Here is a 24,791-nt window from a genome sequence, read left to right as displayed (position 1 = left end):
GGTTTAATATTTGTGTAGTAAAACGGGTAAACTGATGAAAAGTGCTTATAGTTTCATAATTCTAAAAGTAATTTATTATGGAAACTAGTCTTTGGCTACTAGTGCCTGAAAGTTGGAACAACTTTTGGTAGTTTACGTCCTTCAATCGTTTCATTGACAAAAATAGTCTGTAAAAGCAGAACATAAAAACAAAAAATGATTAGTTACTAAGCATTTTACATAAACACTTGATTGTTAACTATGATACCAGTTTCCATGCGTAGAAAACAAATGATAATTTTGTCAATAATTTAACAGGCAGTGTTTCTGTATGAAGATATCTTTCAAGGAAACTTTTAAGACTTCCAATGCACCATAACATCATGCCTAATGATCTAGCACAAATCCAGATGACCGTTAGAGATAACAAACAAACATTTCACAGTTGTAATGCTTATTTCTTATAATAGAATCAGAAGCATTACAAAAATGTACATAACATTTATATAAACATGACAATAATGTATTTATACGTTTACAATGCCACAATGCCAATTTTATTTGTTCAACATACTACCGAACCATACACACAGGATTATAGGATGCTATAGGACACATCAATGCTGCCTTCAGAACCAAACAGGTGTTAAATGTTTTGTCTTTGTCTTTATGCCTTCCTATACCTCCTGATGCCCGGGAAGGCAGCATTGTTCAAGTTTCGAACACAAGCAAAGCATACGCTGTTGTTGAAAATCCACTGATCCCTAAAAAATCAGTGTAGTCTCTCAAGTAAACTTGTTTATTTTGTGCTAAATGTTATTTTGACAGACATAGCTAAGGGCTCTTGCTTTATTCCAGGGCCACATCTCTCCAGTTTCGGACCGCGGCTTCTTAGGTGAGGCCCTTTGAACCGAGCCAAGTTAAAAGGAACAAAAGCAAACAAATCACATTGTTCTTTCAGGAATTTTTCTTGTCCACTGCTTTTTATTTCTCTCTTTTTTAGCCACTTCTCTCATTCATAGCAGCGATGTCAATGGATCCTTACATCCCAGTTTGACAGTTAGGAGGATACAAGCTAATCCTCTTAATCTGCCTTTTCTCCCGCACTGTGCCAAAGGGGGAGAGGTACCCAGCACAAGTAATCCTATCGAAAAGACAATAGGATTAGACCCCAGCTCTTGGAGTGACAATCAGATATCTACTGACTGATTTGCAAAGTAGGGTCGAGTTTCTTCAAATTAGCTTTTTTTCTCCTCTAGGGAAAGGGTGCCTTTCATTAACTGCTGGTGGGATTCCTTTAGGAGAGATGCTGGAGGTCCGCATGAAAGGCATGTATTCTTCGGTTCTGGCATACAGATGAGTGACAGGTCCTGGGCTTCTCCCACAGCAGAAGTGGAGAGGTGGGGAAGGACCGTTGACTCGGGCTACCCCTCCACCCGTTCACCCTCTGTCAACCCCTTTCTGATTCGAGCTCTAATGCCTTTGAAAGTGTTTGACAGATGGATCTGATTCCGATGCTCAATGGGGATACATGTAGCAGATCAACAAGGTTAAATGATGAGGATCAATTTGAGATACGCCGCCTGTCATTCTCGTTTGCGTTTTGTCACGCAATGTTTTGCATAACATTTAAAGCCCTGTGCTTACAGCATTCCAAATGAATCTGTGGTTTGGGGCAGGGTCGATGTATTTTTGCAATTGATTCATATGAAAACCGAAAGCTGGCTCTGAGTTGAGGCAAAGATGACCTTTGTATGCATTAAAAACTGAAACGTCTTTCATCATTTACTCACTCTCATGTCATTCCAAACCTGTATGACTTTTATCTTCTGTAGAACACAAAAGAAGATATTTTGAAGAATGTTGGTAACCAAACAACATTGGCCCCAATTAACTTCCATTGTATGGACACAAAACCATTTCTCAAAATACCTCCTTTTGTGTTCCATATAAAAAAGTCATATAAAGCTTTTGAACAGCATGAGGGCGATGACAGAATTTTTATTTCTGAGTGAACTATCCCTTTAAAAATATAAATTTTATTAACAGAATAAGCAAAAAGATGAAGTATTCAGAAGTCATACTTGGACATGTCCTCCTTGTGACCTTTAGATGGCACTGTTGGTGTAAAATTACCCCAGAGTCCACAGAGATGTGTGGGTTGAAGCCTATTCTTGGGTGTGTGATCAGCCACTGTGACACCTGATATTTAACCACAAGCTAATGCAGCTTGAGAAAAGCATCGTCCTGTAGGAAACAAGGGTCACCTGCACTTAAGGAAGTCCTTAGTTCCATTTAAGTCCAGTGAACTTGGCCAAGCAAAACTTTTAACTTCATCTCGCATTACGTTTGAAATCCAGTCAGTAAATAAAGAGAACAGTTGCGGATTGTCATGCAAGAGAATAAAGAATGAAATACACCAAAGCATTCCATTGTCATATTAATAGTCACACATCTTAAGCTGACCAACCTCAAAAATCAGACTTTGTGTTTATCTCTAAACATGTTCTGTTAAGCATGAGAAAGCACAAGCTCCCACCCTTCTAAAGTCTAAGGTAACATGACGGATACTGTTTCACCTGCTAAACACTTCGCTCTCCCAGTTAAATAGTTCAGCTTTCCACTATTCTTCCAACATCTGCCGGGAGAATCACAGTATAATTGAGGCTTTAAAAAGGCATGCCAGAAAGCTCACGAGATGCATCATTACAGCCTTCAACCTGTCTTTCGAAATCTAAATTTATGAAGCGGTTTTTGCTCTGAACAGCGTTGAGATGCTGGAGCATGTGTCCAGCGTGAGAATAGATGCTGTACAAACAAACAAAACAACCGGACCTATGCATTACAACAAATTAGATCATAATGCTTTCAGAAACGTCGACGTTGGTTTCGTGTGAGGGCTCCTTGTCATCCAGATGTTTCTTCTGAGATCAAAGCTGGAATGTGCCCTGATGGTGTAAACATATTTGTTGTGTAATACTGGTAGAAAACGTTAACCTTCAAGCGCAAAGAGTAACAGACCTTTTGTCCTTACACCGAGCTTAAATTGCAAGTATGACTTTACAGCGATTTGTGCAGGTGCGAAGCGTGTAAAGTGGTTTAATCCCACGTCCCTTTTTTGTATACCAGCATTTCCGAATTTGTGCTGCATGCGCAGACAAGTGTGAAGATCAGAGAGAACAAAAGGCTGGAATAAATAATCACATTACGGCAGACGTGACATCGGTTGATCTTGAGAACAATGTTTGTGTGTGTTCTTTTGTGTCACTGTAGGTTCGAAAAATGTAATCCTCAAATCCTCTTCCCATAAGGTGCCTCCAACCCCTCCTCACGTCTTCTGAAGGTCTTCATTACCTTTGTAAGAAACTGTGAGCTTGTGGCTCACCCACAATTCCCAAAGGGGCTTTTGTTAATGACCTTGTGAAGGGACAGACAGACATGCTAGCTAGACAAACAGACAATGATTGTAAACAGTCAAATTAGAATCGGAGAAATAATTGAGAGAAGTTTTAGTCACGTTGAACCACAGAGTCTAAAACTGACTGCTTTCTTTTTAGGAATATCCACAATGTCATCCTCAAAATGACTGAGTGCACATTTTCACACTGAGCTCCAATCCAATGGATTATTATTTATTAAACGGACCACATCTTTCAGTCCCGGGAGGCCATATTGCCTGCATGATTGTACAATATCTGCACGGAGGTGTAGGCATTGCTTTTATCCTCGATGACAAGATCAGCTAATGGATTGTGCCACATTGCATATGATCCAATTATTCCACGATTGACTATAAATCCCATACACCCAATGTGAATCCTGTCTTATTCTCAGAATAGAACGCACAGAACAATTGCCAACTGTTCTGGGCATCGTCTCAGTACTGTATAAACAAGGCATGGGGAAAATATGTTGCATGAATGTTGTAAGCTCCGCAAAATGTGTATTGTAGCTGGTCATGTGTCACACGTTTCATTAATGCTGGTAAATTGTTATCAGGTCCAGATGGTTTCTGAAGATTTTCCTTCTGCTAATTTCTTGTATATACAGTGGCGGAAAAAATAAGAGACCATTTCAAAATGAGTTTTTCTGATTTTCATATTTACTATTTATAGGCATGTGTTTAGGTAAAATTATCATATTTATTTCATTCTGTGAACTACTAACAATATTCCTCCCAAATTTTAAAAATATTGTTTCTATTTGCAGAAAATTAAAACTGTGGAGAGACGGGACAAAATGTATTTTTTCAGATCTCGAATATTGAAAAGAAAACAAATTCATATTCTCTTTTAAGCAATACAACAATAATATTTGTTTATATTTTTATTTATTTAATTATATTTAGGAAAAGTTTTTAATGTGATATTTTCACGTGTCTTGCTGTCAGTCTTTCACATTGCTGTTGGATGACTTTGTCACTCCTGAAGTTTGATTTTGTGAAATTCAACCGACACTGGACTGGAATGGCCACAATCTAGAAATGCTGATTAAATGAATATTTGGAATGGTCTCTTTATTTTTCTTGTTCTTGCTGTATGTATGCATCCAAGGTACATTTGATTAGTTTGTGTGTTTCCTATAAAATCGTCCAAGTATCTTGGTCTTGCTAGCATCATGCTCTACCAAATAAGCTACAAGGCTAAATTTGTGGAATACTGCTGAATGGACCTAAACACGCCAACAATTCTAATACAGTGATAACTACCACCCGTGCATTTTATATGATACATTGAGGGACATATAAGGTATCACAGAGGAATCCCAAAGGAAACAAGAGGGTTAGCGGGACAATGTCATTGCAGTGGCATCCTGCGACTGAGTCAAATCCAAGGAGGCTTCAACATCAGAAGCGTGAGGTATTTGTTTTGGGATGGCATGGATTAGCTGTGTCAGTGCAGGCCTCCACCAGCTCTGGATGGTCATGCACTAAGCTACTGCTCTGCTGTGAGTCGAAGAAGAAGGGGTAAACAGAGGCATGTTGCTTTGTTCTTTGGGGTTATTCTGTTCTTGTCCTGCAGATGTCCGTTCCTGCACAAACCCAGCAGCCACCCATAGCTTTTAAGACTTAACCTTTGACCTCAGATTTCTCACTTTACGGTGTATAACACTAGTCAAAAACACTTAGTGGGTCACCAAATGTCTTTCTTGCCTCTTTAGGAACACCAGCGAGAGATTATTCAAACACATGTAACGCAACAGTTCTGATTGTTTAGTTTTAGGGATGTTCACACATACAACAGCTTTTTAAGTTATACATTTATGCATTTGGAAGATACTTTAATCCAAAGTGTACGTTTATCAGATGTGTGAACCTTGGGAATCAAACCCATGACCTTTGCGCTGCTAATGCAATGTTCTATCAACTGTAGCACAGGAAGATTCATAAAGTTTAAAATAAAGTTAAGAAACTTTATGAAGATGAACAGTGATGTGACAGCTACCAATAGAAAGCACTGGAGCATACATGATCTTGTAAGATAATGTCAATTGATCAGATGTGATGTGATATAAAATGTGATGCCAGTGCGCAGCCCACCAACAACGTTAAGGAGCAGTATGAATAGCTACTGGCGACAAACACCATGGCCACTCGGTGACCTCCAGTGATAAAACCCCTGTATGTGTGAACAGGGCATTACTGAGGTGTCACCGAAGCATTTGAAGCGTAACTGACTAAGAAGTACAGAGCAGACACAGTCGTACCAAAAAAACCAACATACAAAGACTACGAAACACATTTATTCGTGTCACTGTTGGAAAAATAGACTTTCAGTTACAATCTATCTATTATCATATGAGCTGTGGTTTAACATAAATCCCATTAGTGGCCGCTGGCAGATCTGAGCAGTATTTGTTTTAGACATCCCAGAGGTCGCTGGCAATGTGTTAAGTCCGTTAAGACTTGGGCCACAGAAGGTCGTGAACCCTGCACACTCACAAGAGCCAAGCCACAGAGCAAGCTAGAGGGAAATATCCACCAGGAGAAGACTGTATTATTAGCTGCCCCAATCATTTAAAAGGCAAGATGAGTGCTTCCTCATAACAGGACAATTCTGAAGTAACAGTGCGTGTAAAAGCATGGTTACTTCACAGTTCGAAAGTCAAGTGAATAGAGGATGGAGGCCACAGCAGCGTACAGGTGAGTGGTATTGAAACACAGACTGTAAATTGGGCTGCTGGTGGTGGGTGCCAACTGGAACGTCTGCCAACCAAATATTGCAAATATGAATTTTAATACAGTAACGAAAAAACATAAACATTGAATAAAAAAGTGCTAAAACATTCACTGTTACCTGTAGACAGCGGGATTGCCGTTTATCCCAAAGCCGCACTACTCCATAATATGATGAGCCACTGGCAATCATGTGATTCTTGTCTGTCTTTATACAGTAAAGGGCGCTGTCGTGAGGCTCCTCCCACTCCATCACACACTTCCTGTTTAAATGCACATACACATGTACGGTATATATATATATATATATATATNCAAACATGAGCGAAACACAAAATATAGCTTTAAGGTCTACAAAGTACAAAAAACAACAAACAATTATATATATATATATATATTATATATATATATATACATACACATATATATACACAGTATCTCACAGAAGTGAGTTCACCCCTCACATTTTAGTAAATATTTGATTATATCTTTTCATGTGACAACACTGAAGAAATGACACTTTGCTACAATGATGCTACAGTGAGTGCCCAGTCTCCGAAGGGAGGGGATCATGCTCTGCTTCAGTATGTCACAGTACATGTTGGCATTCATGGTTCCCTCAATGAACTGTAGCTCCACAGTGCCGGCAGCACTCCTGCAGCCCCAGACCATGACACTCCCACCACCATGCTTGACTGTAGGCAAGACACACTTGTCTTTGTACTCCTCACCTGGTTGCCGCCACACACGCTTCTGAACCAAATAAGTTTATCTTGGTCTCATCAGACCACAGGACATTGTTCCAGTAATCCATGTCCTTAGTCTGCTTGTCTTCAGCAAACTGTTTGCGAGCTTTCTTGTGGATCTTCTTTAGAAGAGGCTTCCTTCTGGGACGACAGCCATGCAGACCAATTTAATGCAGTGTGCGGCGTATGGTCTGAGCACTGACAGGCTGACCCCCCACCCCTTCAACGTCTGCAGCAATGCTATATTATATAAGCTCATACGTCTATTTCCCAAAGACAACCTCTGGATATGATGCTGAGCACGTGCACTCAACTTCTTTGGTCGACCATGGCGAGGCCTGTTCTGAGTGGAACCTGTCCTGTTAAACCGCTGCATGGTCTTGGCCACCAGGTGCTGCAGCTCAGTTTCAGGGTCTTGGCAATCTTCGTATAGCCTAGGCCATCTTTATGTAGAGCAACAATTCTTTTTTTCAGATCCTCAGAGAGTTCTTTGCCATGAGGTGCCATGTTGAACTTCCCGTGACCAGTATGAGAGAGTGACACACAAATTTAACACACCTGCTCCCCATTCACACCTGAGACCTTGTATCACATGACACCGGGGAGGGAAAATGGCTAATTGGGCGCAATTTGGACATTTTCACTTCGGGGTGTACTCACTTTTGTTGCCAGCGGTTTAGACATTAATGGCTGTGTGTCGAGTTATTTTGAGGGGACAGCAAATTTACACTGTTATACAAGCTGTACACTCACTACTTTACATTGTAGCAAAGTGTATTTTCTTCAGTGTTGTCACATGAAAAGATATAGTAAAATATTTACAAAAATGTGAAGGGTGTACTCACTTCTGTGAGATACTGTATGTATATATATATATATATATATACACACACACAGTTTGTGAACCCTGCATACGGCTCCTAAAAACAGTATATATAATGTTGCAGAATGTAGACGTTGTTCCTTTATATATAGAACTCTTTCAGATTAACGCGTTAAAAATATTAAACGCCATTAACGCAACATTCGTTTTTCTGTCATTACTGTCTAGCATGACATTATATAATCACGCTCTTATTAATATAAAGGCCATTAAACTATTTAGGAGAGATTTGAAATGGTTGTATTGACACGTCCAGTATAGATTGACAGCTTCTGGCTGTGGAACACGGCTCAACGCAACGCGACAGCGATCCCGTCTGGTGTAAAGGCTGCGTCCTGTCACTAATGTTGATCAAAGAACAAAAGAAAAGAAGAAATCAATGTGATTTTGTAGCTTTAATGAGGATTCTTCTGTATTTCATGTATTTAGCAGTAAAGACTGTAAAGTGTTTGAGAACTTTATTTATTTTCTGTATATTAGGGCACACTTATTATAATGGGTTTGATTAGTAGAAACAAACAATATATTTAATAAAGACATCAGTTGCAAAGCCAACAATATTAGAATGTTGGCTTACATTCATAAAACGAGGCTGTTAAAGAAATGTGTTGTTTCTGCATTCTTTTGGAGATCATTTACATTTACATTTATGCATTTGGCAGACGCTTTTATCCAAAGCGACTTACAGTGCATTTTAGTCTATACATGTCTTTCATCAGTGTGTGTTCCCTGGGATTGCTGAGCTACACAGGAACACAGATAAAATGTGAAATTATTAGAATGTAAAAGTATATTTAAAAACATCAAAGCTGTGTGATTAGTTAGTTAAAAATGTTGTTATCGATTGACAGCACTAAAATAAACATGTTAAACAAAATAAATAGTGTGTTTAATTTCACTATACGTGTGCTATTAATCACAATTAATCGCACGAAAAGGATGTGATTAATCGCGATTAAATGTTTTATATCTTGACAGCCCTAATATATATATATATATTTTAGGGCTGTCAATTAGGGCTGTATATACTATACTATAATATAGTAGTAAGTGAATAATTTTTTTCTTTTGAGTGAACTACTACTGAAATCAACAGGTGACTAATTTCCATTTGTAGTTATTTATCACCGAAATTAGAATGCACGTTAAAATCACATTAAAATATTTTAAACAACCAACTAAAAGAATAATATAAATGGGCTTTTGCATATATAGAGACAATGTGAAGCAAGAGTCTAACTCCAGCTGTCCTAAAGCGAAGGGCCAAAGCCACCATGGCTAGCTTTGCTCGCGTGACTTAAAGGCGAGTGTCTTATTTGCGCTGGCGGGCCACAAGGGTGAAACCTCATCCATTGTTTACGGAAAGGGGCTCTCTTGTTTTAGAGCAGGTTGGGAAGAAAAGAAACAATGATAAGGAAAGTATCTGTGCGCGTGCTGAGCCAATAGAGATCAATTCTCCATTAATGGTGTGTTGAATAAATCATGGAGAGGGAGTGTGACTGGGCGGCGTGGCAGACAGCAGGGCAGCAGAAGCGTGCGGGAGACGTCTGGATTGCATCTTACTGTGTTGCACATGTGTACACACATATGCACACATGCAAACAAAAACACTTCAGCCTCCGAATGTAGTTCGCAGACAGCATCACCTGCTTATTTAACCCAAAACAAATGGATACATGGAAGTAAAACCAAATGATTGTGTGTATTTTGAGACACGTGAAGTCAACCGATAGGAGTGAAGAGTGCAAGCAGGCAAACATCCAATCACTCTTTTAATTCTTTATCACCTTGTTTTTCATTGTTAAGCCTGTAACTTAGGTAAAACATTACTAAGATACTTGATTTCCAGTAGAATATAGCTAAAATCTTTTAGAACAAAATTAAAGCAAAATTGCATATCATCGCTGTCCTTGCAAAACCTCGGATGTCCAAATTTGCTCTTTTTAAGGAAATGGAAAAAACACTGTACTTTTTAAATGATTAAACATTGTGTTGTCAAAGTTGACAAGCACTTTTTAATACTTTTTATTGATCAGATACTTGCCAAACCCAGTGACAAACATAAAGGGTGACTAATATTAATGATTCTGAGCAAAAAATAAAAATCACAAAACATGGAGTTACAAGGTTTCAGAAGGACATCAGCAATATGAACTTTTTTAATAGATTTTTTTGTTTTTTCGCGTTTTTTCTTTAAGCATAAATCTAACTAAACTTAGAGAAGTCAAAGTTAGGGTACTAATAAACTTCTATGCATATTTAGGTATTTTTACTGAAAAACAGAAAATTGTGCAGTGCAATACAATTCAAGCGCTTGCTTCCAATTCAACCCAATTAATCTTAAAATTACTTGCACACACTTAACCATGATGTACAGTTTACGTTCTAAGTGAATTTAAGTGCCTTCTCTTTACAGTCGATGATGACTTTCAGATGACTAACGGCTTTGAATCAAGACGTAGCACATATTAGCCCCTGACTGGTCTTACTGTGAATTATTGATATCTTAAGAGGGGACATTTGCCCCTCCCCAAACTCTCCAGGGCCTTCTTTCAATCACCTCTGATTTGTGTTACTTGACTGCCCATATGCGATTGTGAGGGTCCCCCTCCCTAAAGCCCTACATAGAGCCCTATTTCACCCCAAAAGCAGCTTGCTGATCCCCAGCACCCGCCTCGTTGCCCTGGAGACACGCCGCGCCACATCAATATGGCCCACCAACCAGCATGGACCTGGGTGGGTGAGAGTCCTTCTGCAATAGCCTCTCTCTAAGAGGGGGTCCAGGGTCCTTTTCAATCTCTCCGAGGAACAATTGTGTCCACAGACCCAAGAGAAGGCTCAAGACTGGCTTCTTTTTTATCTAAACGGTACTCTATGCACAGGAGGGCTTATTAGATTAACAGAGAACACTAATCTTGGCTCTGTGAGATGCACCGGCTAACTTTATTACTCTCTGTAGACAAGGCCAAATCTGCTGACAGCACAGGTCAATGTAAGCGCTAAGCCTAATTCGCCTTGAATCGCACTGAATCAGCACAGAGTCTATTGTGGGTTCTCGGCCAACATACGACATCATACAAATCCATCTTTCGGGGTGTCCCACAAGAAGCCAGTTACCTGGTGCAGACGCGCAAATCCCAGTAGCGGATGAAGGTGTCGTATCCGCAGGTGAGGAGCTGGAAGGGAGACTCGTAGACGATATCCAACACACCTGCACCTCGGCGGAACTCCGTACCGAGACACGACACCAGGTGACACCTGGGAAACAGAAAGAGAGATAAGAGACGAAGCCTACAGATTATACCTTGTCAACCATCATTGAAGAAGATTAATACATGAATAAAAACACAGACAGGAACTTAACAAGCACCCGGGAGAGAATGACGTACACTTGCTGCAGGCCTATCATTCCCCAAGTCAAAAAGCGACTGGACGAGGGAGGTCATGTGCGTCTGAGTATCGCTTTTATCAAAGTGATTCGATGACAGGCAGACACATAAAACAAGTCGTGTTTACTCGTTCTTGAGATTGGAACGTCTCCAGGCCTCACATCTCCGAGTCAATAGAGATCTAATTTCTAACCAAACGTCTTTCGCTCACCTAATCTCTCATTACCTCTAAATCCCACTATATTCCTGTGTTTCCAACATGCACAGAGCACACAAAGGCTAAATTAAGTCTTAGGACAAGGAGATAATAAGTAAACACATTTGGGTGTTTGAATGGGCTGGTAAAGCAGATTAGTTTGCGGCGAGGTACGTTCCCAGATGTATGCAAGACGAGGAAAGGAGCAGGAGGAGTAGAAGAAAGGGGTAGAAGAAAAAAGATAGAGGCTGAGGGGGGGTGTCTGGGCCAGCACCACGCTCCTATGATCACAGTCTTAACGGGCCCGCGGCGCCCTCCACCCCCGTCCACGCTGCAGAGGCCAGATTATTGTAGAATCACAATTTCTTTGTTGCTATTTAATTCCCTCCATGACCGTGACTGTGTGCGACTTGCGGACCTTTGATACCTGGTCCCTAGCAACCATTTAGTGGAGCCCGACGGCCATAGCGACCGCCCCCCACGATTGAGGTCTCCTGTGAGCTTGTTCACAGAGGGCAAACTGGTAATCCCCAACCTTCGCTCTGGGGGATACAAGGGGGGTCTTTCTTAGACACAGGCTCTTTAAGAGATAGTCCAGTAGAAGCAAAAGGCCAAGACCCTGGTGGGCCTAAAGACAAACTCTGCTCTAGCCCTCAGGCATCTGCATAAAGCAAGAACCCATCATTTACCCCTTGCTGCTAAAATAACATGCTGCCAACAACTTGAACTGATGACAGTGCAGAACAATGGGGACAATCAATTAATTGATGCGAAACATTTATTTACACAACACAGACCCATGACGGCAATTTGCATCGGATATTTTTTTAATTGCTTTAGGAAATCGTGTAAACTCGGGTCGGGCGTCTGCTCGGGCCTCTGCAAATGTCAAAGCGTGAAGTGAGAAAAACAAGCATCGTAAAAGAAGCCCACACATCTGTGCTTTGATTTTAAAGCCAGTAATAGCACCGTACCAAGTACAACAGCAAACGCACGGGATTCTTAAATTGTTAGGTCACAGGTTTTATGTGTCCCATGTTTTTTCTTCTCTTTTTAGAGAGAACCTGTGAAGATTACAGGATGGAGGATAACCATATAATCTTTTAAATTACTGCATCGGCATGGCAGGCGATCTTGTTCTTCTGCGGCCGGCCCTGCGTCTGATCTTACAGCGCTATTTGGGAGACCGTCCCTTCTCGAACCGCCGTCTGATCACAGCGAAGGGTGAAAAGCTGGTTAAACGAGAGCTTTAGATTGAGTGAAATAAGGTTAGAGGGCGGCTAAGGAGAAATTGATCTTCGATTTAAACTCGGAGTACAGGAGTCATTTAGCCAAGTGATTGCACGCGTTTTATTAAGGTCAGAAGGTGAAATGGACATATGAATTAAGACACGAAAGCGCGGTGACATCGACTCTCCCAGAGGAGTGATACATATACAGTGCTCACTCAATGAACAACGTTTGAACAAATTCACATTAACTGCAGGCAAAAATTTAACCAATCACAACTAGAGATTCGATAACAATAACTGGGGCCGTATCATGCATTTTCACAGCTTTTGCCGTTCAGACATGTGCAAGCTTACTGGTCACTAACACACAAAGTTGGGGGTGACTGTGATATTTGCAATCTGCTAAAGTGATCACAAGAACACCGTGGGCCACCACATAAAGACAGCCGAGCTTGACGGATAATGCTTTATTTTCTATATACTTCTAAAGCACTCTTCAAAACACAACTGACCTCAACCTAATCCTCTTTTGACCCCTGGATATGTTTAAGCTGAAGCAAAAAAATGCCCTTAATATCACTGGCTGTTCTTGTGTGCATTACTTATCAACAGGTCCCGGGCAAATCTGCAAAAAACCCACAATTTTGGTGAAATTGGTTGACGCTTAAAGTGATATTTCACCCAAAAATAAAAATTCTGTCATCATTTACTCACCCTTGTCATTTCAAACCTGTATGACTTTCTTTATTACGCAGAAAGCAAAGAAGATATTTTGAAGAATGTTGTTAACTGGCCCCCATTCACTTGCATTAGTTTTGTGTCCATACAGTAGAAGTGAATGGGTGCCGGCGCTGTTTGGTTACCAACTTTCATAAAAGTATCTTCTTTTTTGTTCTGCCAAAGAAAGAAAGTCAAAAAGGTTTGAAATGACAAGTGAGTGAGTAAAAAAAGTAAGGGTGAGTAAATGATGACAGAATTCTCATTTATGGGCAAATTATCCCTTTAATAAATAGGTTAAATGTGTTACACAGATCTGAGAGAACAACACCCTTTTTGCTAGCTGAAAACATAAAAAATGGCAAAAATATGTAGTAAACAAGCAGGACTTTCATTTAAAATCAGCAGGAAGATTTTCTACAAGTTCTACAGCACAGATTCCACGTGGACATGCAAAAAAAGTGAACAGATGCTTTGAAAACATTAATAAATACTAAACACATGCTATTTATACACTGTCCAAAATGAACAAATTTGGCTTTACGAGTCAATTCAGCTCTTTTAACATTACTTTAACGCATCAAAGTTAAGGAGTTTAACTCATTTAAATTAAATTAAATAAACTTAATCTCAAGGTTTATCAACTTTCAAAACTTACTATTTGACTTGTAAAGCCAAGTTGATTGTACTTAAAAATGTATGTCACCAACATTTTTTACAGTGTAAATGCATCTTTTCATATAATATGTGTCTTTCAAATAGATATGGCACTGCTATAGTACATTTATTCATTTTGCAGACGCTTTTATCCAAAGCGACTTACAAGTAGGAGCGCAAATAAACATTTTGTCAACACGCTAAACAGTACCGTTAGTTTACAAAAACAAACGGCTCAACAGACCACAAAGTTAATTTTTGTAAAAAAAAAAGCAACAACAACTGGCTAATCTGACAGTTGCAAATGCAAGCGTCCTCCTTCTAATGTTCTGATATTGTTCTGGACTTTTTAAATCCCCATTCTGCCCTATAAAGAATGGCATGTGTTGGTAATTAGTTGTGAGTTATGGTCTCTGGGCCATCAAGAAAAATGGTGGGGCTGGCCTCCCTAACAGGCCTCTGTCTCTGTTCGACCATTTGGGCCACACACACACACACTTTATGAAAGGGAACTTTAATGAATTGATGGATTTTGAAAAAGGGCAATGCTGAGGACATTTCTTTGGGTGTTAGATCCACAGGAAAAGGTCATTTCGAGCTAACGCTCTTGTAAGGTTAAGTGTAGAGGGTAAACTGGCACAGGGAAGCTATGGGAAACAGTCAGTGCCCTGAAAGGATGTGAGACAGGTACATAAAGAGCCCTGCTGAGGTTTTCAGGATCTAAAACAAACAGAAATCGCATTGCTCTGTCTGCATGTCATCCAATTTAGCCCACAGTCGAAATAACCACCAGCAAAGAGGAAAAGAAGAAAAAAGAACGGTATGGGCCAGGACAATGAAGACTTTTAAATGTCACACGCGTTCCCTTAAAAACAATGAGATTGCAATTTGTATAACACAGCTCTTGGTAGGATCCAGCCATTTAACCCTGTCTTTCAGAGGAAAAATGTGAAGAATTTCTGGACAATTGTGCGATTCTTTGATGGCAAGAGCCTTGTGAAAAGTTCGGGGTCCTTTGAAAGCACCACTTGTGAGTCCCTGTTTCTGGGAGATCATAGACTTTTTCACCTTAAAGAGGTGAAAGACATTAAAGACAGAGAGAGAGAGAGGAAAAAAGCGAGCAAGAGACGAGAGAAGAAGTATGAAATCAGGACTTTCTTCATAAACACATTTTAAATAGTAGTTGACAGAAAAATCCTAAGGCATCGAGCAATCTGGACTAAAACATTTAATTATAGTTTATCCAACAGTGAAAATTCTCTTTTTTACTCACACTCATTCCGAACATATTATTTTTTCTATGGAACAGACATTTTCTTAACTATTAATGTACAGAAAATGATTGCCGATTTACAAAACTGGTACAAAAAATCAGTTTCTCATTTGATTATTTGGTGTCTGGAGATGGTGTCTCTTTTCAGTTTGATTATTATCAAGAATATTTTAGGCATTCCACTTACAAAAGCAGTAAAGAATACATAATGCTACTAATGTGCTTGCAAACAGTAGTGAAATCTCTATTTCCCTCATACTCAAACTCTTTTTTTTCTTCCCTCAAAGCTTCTTAATTAGTTCAGCAAGCAGCTGGTCAGCTGGTACTTTGAGACATGAGGGTCTGAGTGATCTCGGTCCGTACACGTCCTTGTCTATTATTTCTCCACCTAGTCAACAGGCACTCCTTAAAATGTGCCCTGATCTTTCAAGAACATGTTAAGAAGATGTCAGCGGCTCTTGCCACTATTTGAAAAGTACTTGAAGTAGCCGGCTAAACAAAAAATCAGAAACTGGAACCTTTTGGGTGCTTAGATCACAGTTGAACCTGGTGTTTTAAGGATCCTCCACTATATTTCACTCAACAAATTATTTCGATATGAGAAATGGTGTAAATTATTCTGGAATGGAGGGCAGTTGCTTGTTCAAAAGCTTATTTTCAGTAAATCTGTACTTAAATTTACTTATATATTATTGAGGTAAATCTGAGAACAGTTTGAGGCATCGTTAACTATCATTGACTATCATACTAGGAAAAACTGCTTTGTAAATTTCTTTGTTCTGTTGGACACAAAATAAGATATTTTAAAGAATTTAGGAAGGCAAACAATTCTGGGGCGCTTTTGACTACCATTGTCATTTTTTCTACTATGGTAGTCAATGGTGGCCAAGAACTGTTTGGTTTCCAGCATTCTTCCAAATATCTTTCTCTGTTTTTTCATCATAACAAAGATATTTATACAGATTTGGAACAACTCGAGGGTGAGTAAATAAAGACAGAATTTTTATTTTTGGGTGATGGGTTCCTTCAAAATTGCTTCTGAAACTTGATGAGACAAATGTAATATTACTGCGGTCCTTTTCATAGGAAATTGAGCAGGTCTCAATTTTACTATCACTGATCTTTAGGGGAAAGAAAGATCTAATAGGATTTAAAAAGATCTCTATTGCAATGTTGATTTCCCATTCCAAACAGAAAAAAATCTACAATCGTGTCTGTTGCGGCAAGCGGGTCGAATATCTCTCCTGATATCTCTCATGATCAGGGTAAATGTAACCGCTCTAATGTGTGTCATGTTTGTGCTGGTTTTCAAAGGGTTATGCTGGTGGCCTGTCTGGGAAATGTTTAAAAGGGAGACATCAGAACACACACTCACACAAACAGAGCAACACGCAGCCCCCATTCCCCCCACGAGCCCTCCACTCATCAGTCGGTTTCTCGGCCCCCTGTGACTGGCGGCTTTGTGCTCCTCACACAAGGTGCACCTGATTACTAGACGGGAACACATTACAGCAGGACGCGACCGACCCTGGTGCAGTCACACAAAGACAGGAGGAAAGACAACACATATGACTAAAGGACAGGTCACAAAGAGCTCCGGCACCCAGCCCTGTGTTTTACACACCTCATGCTTAAAACTCAGGCGCTGATAGAATATACTAAAAATTCTGACACTACTTTTCCCTTCGTTCCTCACACGCATGACATCATTCATTTTCATTCAAATCAAATATCAACATTTTGTGAAGACCATGAGTTTGAAATGATGAAATCAAGATGCAGATGAATAAAAGCAGGCGACTTCAACATCAGGTAGAATGAATAATGCCTCCCACAGTACTGTGCAACCGTGGTTCCTAGTTTAACAGGGTTGTACTTGGTGATTCAATGTCCAGTTCACCTGTGCGTGCATCTGCATTCTGATAACCAGACTGCCCACGTGTCTCCATCAGGCTGACTTTGGCTACCTCTGCTTCACAGATCAAACGACAAGCACATCAGTGAGTCACATTAACCTAAACTTCAGTGTTCCGGTCTTCTATGGAACATGTGATTCCCAGGGAAATCTGTCTGGAATCGCCTCTGCTCCTTCACTGCAATTTTTCCCGTCTCGAATTTCCTTGTCATTTTGTTCCGGAACCCCCCACCTTTTACTTTCCCTGACTGACAACATGCGAGCAGGCTGAATTCAGCAGGTAAAGCTGGGGAATTACGGAAACCAGTCAGGTTGTATCAGGTTTAATCCTGGCCTTTCATGACAGGAATTTTTAAGTCAGCTTTGAACTTCCCAAAGAGGAAAGACTGTGAGCTGAGGAGATAATGCAGCGATTATATGATATTAGAATGATAAGATTCTTTCACTCTTCGTGCAATAAACCATTTTTTAAATATTTATACATATGAATACAAGTTTCTGAGGTAAAAAACAATATACAATGCATGAATACTGCTAAAAGCTTGTGCATTAAAGGAACAGTTCACCCAAAATTCTGTCAACATGTATTCACCGTCAAGTTGTTCCAGATCTGTATTCTTTGTTCTGATGAACACAGAGAAAGTTATTTGGAAGAATGCTTTTAACCAAACAGTTCTTGGCCACCATTGACTACCATAGTAGGAAAAATTGCTTTATAAATGTCTTTGTTCTGTTGAACACAAAAGAAGATATTTGGAAGAATGTAGGAAAGCAAACAGTTCTGGGGCACTTGGGAATTTTTCCTACTATGGTAGTCAATGGGGTCCAAGAACTGTTTGGTTACAAGCATTCTTCCAAATATCTTATAAGATAAAGATTTGGAACAACTTGAGGGTGCGTAAATAATGACAGAACTGTTATTTTTGGGTGAACTGTCCCTTTAAAACATAAGACATGTTTAACAAATTATTTTATTATTTACTGTATGTTATTTTACAATATAATATAATATAACTCAAATAAAAGAAATTTACCTTTCAGTATCCCAGATTCGAAGAGGAGCAAAATTCTCACAGCAGGCTGTTCCGGTTACAAAGTTGCTAAAAAAAAAAACGTAAGTATTAGACATATCAATTATTCTCTATTAAAGGTGTTTTAATAATTTGTCAAGACACCTTGAAGTTGTTTTAACTGAATAACAATAATATTATAACAATAAAATAATAATAATAAACTCATATAACAGTCTGAGTAAGAGTCTTTAGTCCCTCGCACAACATATGCTTAAACACTCTTTGTTCCAGCATTTAATGCTTTTAACATTTAAATACTGGACGGATGATGTAACAGTGGAGTAATATTTTGGCTCCCGGAGAGATTACACACGGCGCATTAAGAACAAATTTTAAAAAGCGAATGGAGCGCAGCGAGGTGTAAAGGGTATGTTGAGACAGCGGATTTGTTCACAGATGTGTTTTCGTTCACCAGACATCTAGGGAAAACAGGAGGAACGGCGAGCAAAGGAAAAGAAACAAAAACACTCAGATGCCCCATTTGAGTTGTGTGACAGGTTAAAATTAGTTGCGCAGGTATGGGTGGGCGGGTGTGTGACTGCTGTAGTTTTGACCTGCGTGACAGTCAGGGATTAGAGCCCTCCTGGACAGCTGGGATTGGCGGGCGAGGCTCAAGGCTCTGCTGCTCCTTGCATTGTGTTCGGAGGTGAGCTGAACAATAGGGTCCTCACACTACTGAACACGCAGGAATGTGGCTGTTTTAACACTCAGGTATTCCGCAAATGCCCTGCTGGGATGGTTTCTTTCATTGACAGAATGGTTTCTTAGTCTCTGTGCCAACTATGTAAAGTGTGTGTGGTGACACACAGCTCACTAACATGGCGCGTAAAAACGCGAGGCACAAAGCTATGGTCGACTCTGCGTCTCCCTCTCTCGCATACTTTCGTACCTCCAGAGAGAACCCAGAGAAAGAGCATGGGGCTCTGTGCCCTCCCACTAACATCAAGCAAAGAAATGGGCTTCACAATGGAATACCAGCGTGGCCTCAAATTAACAACCAGTCTGTGTGAATAAGCTCTGTAGCGCCTGGTGTCCAACTCCGAACCCCCAGTGCGAAAACAGATATTGACAGTGACCCTTCAACTCCTACTCACACACACACACACACACACGCGCACGCACACACACACACACACACACACACACACACACACACACACACACACACACACACACACACACACACACACACAGATTTTAGAAGATAGAGAAGTGAGGATTTGTTAGACATTGTTCATCATTTCATACATACTAAATAACATACAAAATATGTCCCCAACTGGGTTCCCCGGGGGACTTTCGGGCATTTCCACCACTGACTATAACATACATGTAAACCTAATTCTTACAGAAACCAGCAACACATTTACAAGCCTTTCAAATAGTGTAGACTACTTTAAGCTGGTTTTTGACATATTTTGTTGTGTTTGTGTAACCATTTTTCACATGTATAGCAGACCAGGGCATATGCTATACTGTGTATAAATTATATTAATTCAATTTTGTAAATATTTAGTTTTATGTCTATGTTCTGTACATATATATTCTTAATTATGTGTATACTATATTCGTATATTATTGTATTTTTATTTTTAGTAGAATCTCTTGCATTTTTATTTTAAAGATCAAAAGCAAAAAACACATTTTTATAGATAACACCTATATAACATGAGAAACTAAGTACACCCACTTAACGCTCCTAAGACTTTAGGGCAGTGAAATGATTAATCACGATTAATCGCATCCAGAATAAAAGTTTGTGTTTACATGATATATATCTATGTACTGTGCATATTTATTTTGTATTTATTAACACAAAAACATACCCATGTATATATATATATTTAGGAAATATTTAGACTTAGATCTTTAGGAAATATATATATATATTTAGGAAATATTTAGATTGATCTATTAATATTCACCAATACAAATGTTTATTACTTTTTTCTTAAATATATGCATGTATGCATATGTGTTTATAAAGACATATAGTATGTAAACACTATCACGATTAATCATTTGACAGCCCTATGAAATATAAAGCCCTTTTATGTAAATGCTTAAATATCGGGACAAAAACAGAGCTAGACAGGGGAAAAGAGAAAAGTCTCGTAAAGTTGAGAGAACATCCGTGATGGCTTCAGATGGTTTGTTCTTTGAGGGTCCGAGCATATTGGCAAAGACAGCCATGGCAGCTGTCAACCCAGTTAGCGGTGGCCCATCAACCATATTCAGCTCGCCTGGCCAGTGCTGGCATTTTAATTACTGTTGGGTAAACTCATTTGCCCCAATGAAGGCCGTGCGCCCTAATAGAATATGCAGGCTCCCTGACCTTTGAACCCGTGTGACACAAGATACAATAGGGGCAAGGCCAAAGCTCTCTCTTCCCAGCCCTTATTACTCTCTATTACTTCAATTACTTATCCCTCGCTGAGTCCGATTGTGAAAAAAACACAAGGGAGGGAGAGAAAAAGAGAAAAAAACACAATTGCAGAATACCACAATTAAATACATTTTTGTCTCCCAGACAAGTTCTGATTGATCTGAAAGGGACTCCCAGTGATATTATAGCTGTAAAAGGTCAATGCCTCTCTCTCGCCTAATGTGCCTCCACCTTCCCTCGACCCTAGGCCCCTCTAAAGGGAAAACCACGCACAATCTCCCTCCGAACCCCCTCTGCCCACGCTACCCACACCGGACCCCAACTCCTCTGCCCCAAAAACACCAGCACGCCTCGGGATCATTAGAACATGTCAGGGGTTCACTGCCAACACAACCATTTTGGTAACCTAATCAACTGACATCATTATTCGAGGAACTGTGCAGCATGAAATTAGTGCAGGGGTCACACAAACTTTAATTCAGCCCCTGCTGAGAGAGGGACTCCACAGTAACAACATTGTTAGGGCCAAACCAACACAAGCACCAACACAAGCAACCACACGTATTGGGTCAAGACCACCGCTAACGCTTTGTGAATGAACCCGCAAGCTAGAAATGTCAAGAGTGTACTGCGGTGATACCGTATGCTGTCTTTTTAAAAAAAGATCCAAAACAAATGAATGTTACATTTTTTATGTTGGTTTCTATGGAATAAATATATTTTTACCCTGAAATGAAAACATAAAAAACCGGCTTGTCCAGGTTTTGACCAGTACACCAGGCTGGACCAGCTAGAAAACATCTAATATGTCCCAAAAAACAGCCACCATGTTAAGCGAGTGTGATCTGAATGTAAGCAGCTAAAGTTTTATTCATTTAACTAGGAAAATCATAAAAAGTATATATTTACAAGAAAAAGTTTTAAGAGTGAATTGCAAGACTGTAAAACTATTTAAAAGCAAAGATTAACATATGGGTGAGAGAGAGCTCTGCCATATAAAAAAGATTTAAATTTAAAAAGATAATTCTAAAAAGAATAAAAGGTGAAAAAGATTTTCCGAGTATCCGAGTCGCATCCAAAGGCCCATGGGTAAAGACAGGGTTCAAAGGGAGTTTAACCCCCCGTGCATTAGCCTTGCTTTGGATGTTGTTCATTTGTTATAGCTGACCCATGGCTTTGTTCAAGGGGATGTTAAAGTGCTTTCATCTTAGTCTCTAAATATGTTTGAATTGAAAAGGGTTATGATGTATTTATATTGGCTGGAGCAGGACAATAGACAGGGTCTTTCTCTTTTCCTCTCTGTGTCGACCCTCCTGCCCCGTCCTCTAGCCCAGTTACCCCTAACCCCCCTCTCCCGCCCCCCTGTTCAGCTCACACCCGAGTTCACAGACCTTTTGGCTTTCTGTTCATGTCCTCTGCAATCCGAGGTCAGAGGAACATTCCACACACCACCTTTTGCTTAGCCGAGTAGAACAACCCTACATTAATTTAGACTCAAACAATAATACAGTTAAGTCCACATTTTCTTGCAGCTGCCTGCGGTAACATTAAAACTTTTAATCACACTGACGATACAAGTGACAATTATGATGTGCCGCTTGTGCTAGGACTGGAATTTCATTTGGAATTTACAACCACAAATTTTAAGCATTTTTTCCTCAGTTGGATTTTCAAGACTATTTTGCAGCATGTTCTGACCCACACCTGCCGGAGTGATTCAACCATGGGGAAAAATCTGACATGAAAACAAATTCAAAAGCTATCAGGCATGTTCAATATAAAAAAAGTCCAAAACAACTGTAATTTGGTCTGCGTTTGCACTGTGCCCATTTTCACAATGTATCTGAATATACAGTCTTGGCCAAAATTGATGTCTTCTAATTTTATTTAAATTTACCAAACCACGTTCTAAAAACGTTGTTGCATTTTTGTACATGGAGTATAAGCTGAAGCTTAGCTTATGGCGCTTTTCCACTGCATGGTACCGTCGGGTTTAGTACGACTCGGTACAGCTCACTTCACTTCAGCTCAGTCTGCTTTTCCACAGCAGTTTAGTACCGCTTCAAAGAGGGTGGGGATTATAAACTTATCGTCATAGTTGCGCCGCCTCTACTGCCGTAGTATCATTGTGAACGTGACATAAACACACGAGTAATAGAGCATATCGATGGCGGCAATACAAAATACTTCTAAAAATACGAGAAAGTTTGTGAAATCTTACAGATTTCTTTCTGCCCAATCAGTGATCTGTGTAATCACGTCACATTTTGGTATCGGTACAGTACGCTAGGAACCTCATCCGAGATGGTACTAAAAAAAGTATCAGTTACTAGGTACTGTACCCAGTGGAAAACCCCCAAAAGTGAGCTGTACCGCGCCATACCGTGCAGTACTATGCAGTGGAAAAGCGCCATTAGAATGTCTTATGCTTTTTAAGGGACAGTTCACCCTCGAGTTGTTCGAAATCTGTATATATTTCTTTGTTCTGTTGAACAGAGAGAAAGATATTTGGAAGAATGCTCGTAACCAAACAGTTCTTTGCCACCACTGACTAATAAAAATGACAATGGTAGTCAAACGTGCCCAAGAATGGTTTGCTTTCCTACATTCTCCAAAATATTTTCTTATGTGTTCAACAGAACAAAGAAATTTATCGTCTTTTTTCCTACTATGGTAGTCAATGGTGGCCAAGAACTGTTTGGTTACAAGCATTCTTCCAAATATCTTTCTCTGTGTTCATGAGAACAAAGAAATTTATACAGATTTGGAACAACTCGAGGGTGAGTAAAGGAAGACAGAATTTTCATTTTTGGGTGAACTGTCCCTTTAAGGAGGCTAAATAAATTTCACACACAACACTTGTTTACTGATTCAAGACCCAGGAGAATGACTACAAAACGAGAGGACCAACAAAGATTAATAAAAGAATTTCTTGCTAACTTTGTTTTTCTATGCATTTTTCTATATTAAAATAAAACCCAAATTCCATGATATGATGTGGCTTGCCAAATTAGTTTGACCAATGAATACCTTTAAAGTTTAGTGTTTTCACCATTTTCTACCATACAGATTATATTTTATTCTAACCCGAGAGGGCAGTAAAAGCAAACATTTTGCAACTATGTCCCACCCCTGGACATTTTGACCACTACTGTACTTGTTTCGTTTTATGTCTGGCTAAGAACGAACAAAGCAAGTCATGCAGCAGAGTTCAACTCCCCAGCTAACTTCGGAGCAAAAATGTGTCTTCGGGAATAGCAAAGGTTTCCATCTCAAATATGCCGAGGAACACCTGTATGTGGCATGTGTGTAATGATCTGCTTGTGCAAAGCCTGCATAGAAAGGGCATATTGACTGCAATTATTCAGGACACCACCTGCAGTCAGAGGCTATAGCTCCCATGCTGTGCTTTCAGAAGTGAACGGCCTGTATTTAACGTGTGGGAACGCACATTCTGTCCGTTATCGCTTTATTGTTGCAGACTCTTTCTTTTCTTGCTTTCTTTCTTGTTTTTCCCCCTTTTTTAACTAATTGAATTCTTGACTCCTAAGACACGGCTCGCCCTCCCAGCCTTGAGAGAGAGAGAGAGAGAGAGAGAGAGAGATGAGAAGCCAAAATGAATGACATGAATTTCAGCCTTTTTTCCTTCTCTTGCTCTTTATTGCTTGAATGAGGTGGAGCAAAGGGGGTGAAATCGGGGCGGGGCGAGCTTAGGGTGGTATGGAGGGGTACGTCTCGCTGTACTTTTATACCAAGGGTCACAGGTCACGCTCCCTTCGTTTGCCGCAGAGTGGCATTTTGGGGGCGGTTTATCCAACAATCATTTTCTTTGGAAAATTTCAAAGGCAGTACCCCTGCAACATCTTTGTAGTTGTGCTTCACCAACTCTAAACAAAACAGGCCTCCCCAAAAAGGAGCCTTTCTCACTTCTCATCGGGGTTGCTTCTCTTTTAGACGCTTGCACCCTGTTCCTTTCATACCCCCTGCCTGCTCGCTGTGGGCTCATTGCAACTGCTGAGGTAGTGTGTGCACTGTGCTCTTTGAGGCAGATAGATAGCTAGATAGGGAGCTTCTGTTCATAGCGACATGGCCTATCCCAGCACAACATATAGGAAGCTTCGAAATTAGAAATTAACACTTACAAGTGTTTACACAGAATACTTTGTTGTC

General features: G+C 39.9%; 1 protein-coding gene across 1 annotated transcript in view; it reads right to left on the bottom strand.

The window, feature by feature from the left end:
* Positions 1-5,701: 5,701 nt before the first annotated feature.
* The window catches only part of fbxw4 (F-box and WD repeat domain containing 4), a 33,449-nt gene continuing 14,359 nt past the window's right edge, over positions 5,702-24,791 (bottom strand). The window contains exons 6-9 of the mRNA XM_057342367.1: positions 18,197-18,262; positions 10,901-11,041; positions 6,276-6,417; positions 5,702-6,184 (exon numbers count right to left, since the gene is read on the bottom strand). Of these exons, the coding sequence (XP_057198350.1) occupies positions 6,065-6,184; positions 6,276-6,417; positions 10,901-11,041; positions 18,197-18,262 (469 nt within the window). The 3' untranslated portion in view covers positions 5,702-6,064. The remainder of the gene's footprint in view (positions 6,185-6,275; positions 6,418-10,900; positions 11,042-18,196; positions 18,263-24,791) is intronic.

The sequence above is a fragment of the Triplophysa rosa genome, linkage group LG9, assembly GCF_024868665.1.
Source record: "Triplophysa rosa linkage group LG9, Trosa_1v2, whole genome shotgun sequence".
Classification (NCBI taxonomy): Eukaryota; Metazoa; Chordata; class Actinopteri; order Cypriniformes; family Nemacheilidae; genus Triplophysa; species Triplophysa rosa.
Note: the sequence above shows the minus strand (reverse complement) of the source record. Positions and strands in the feature narration are given on the sequence as shown.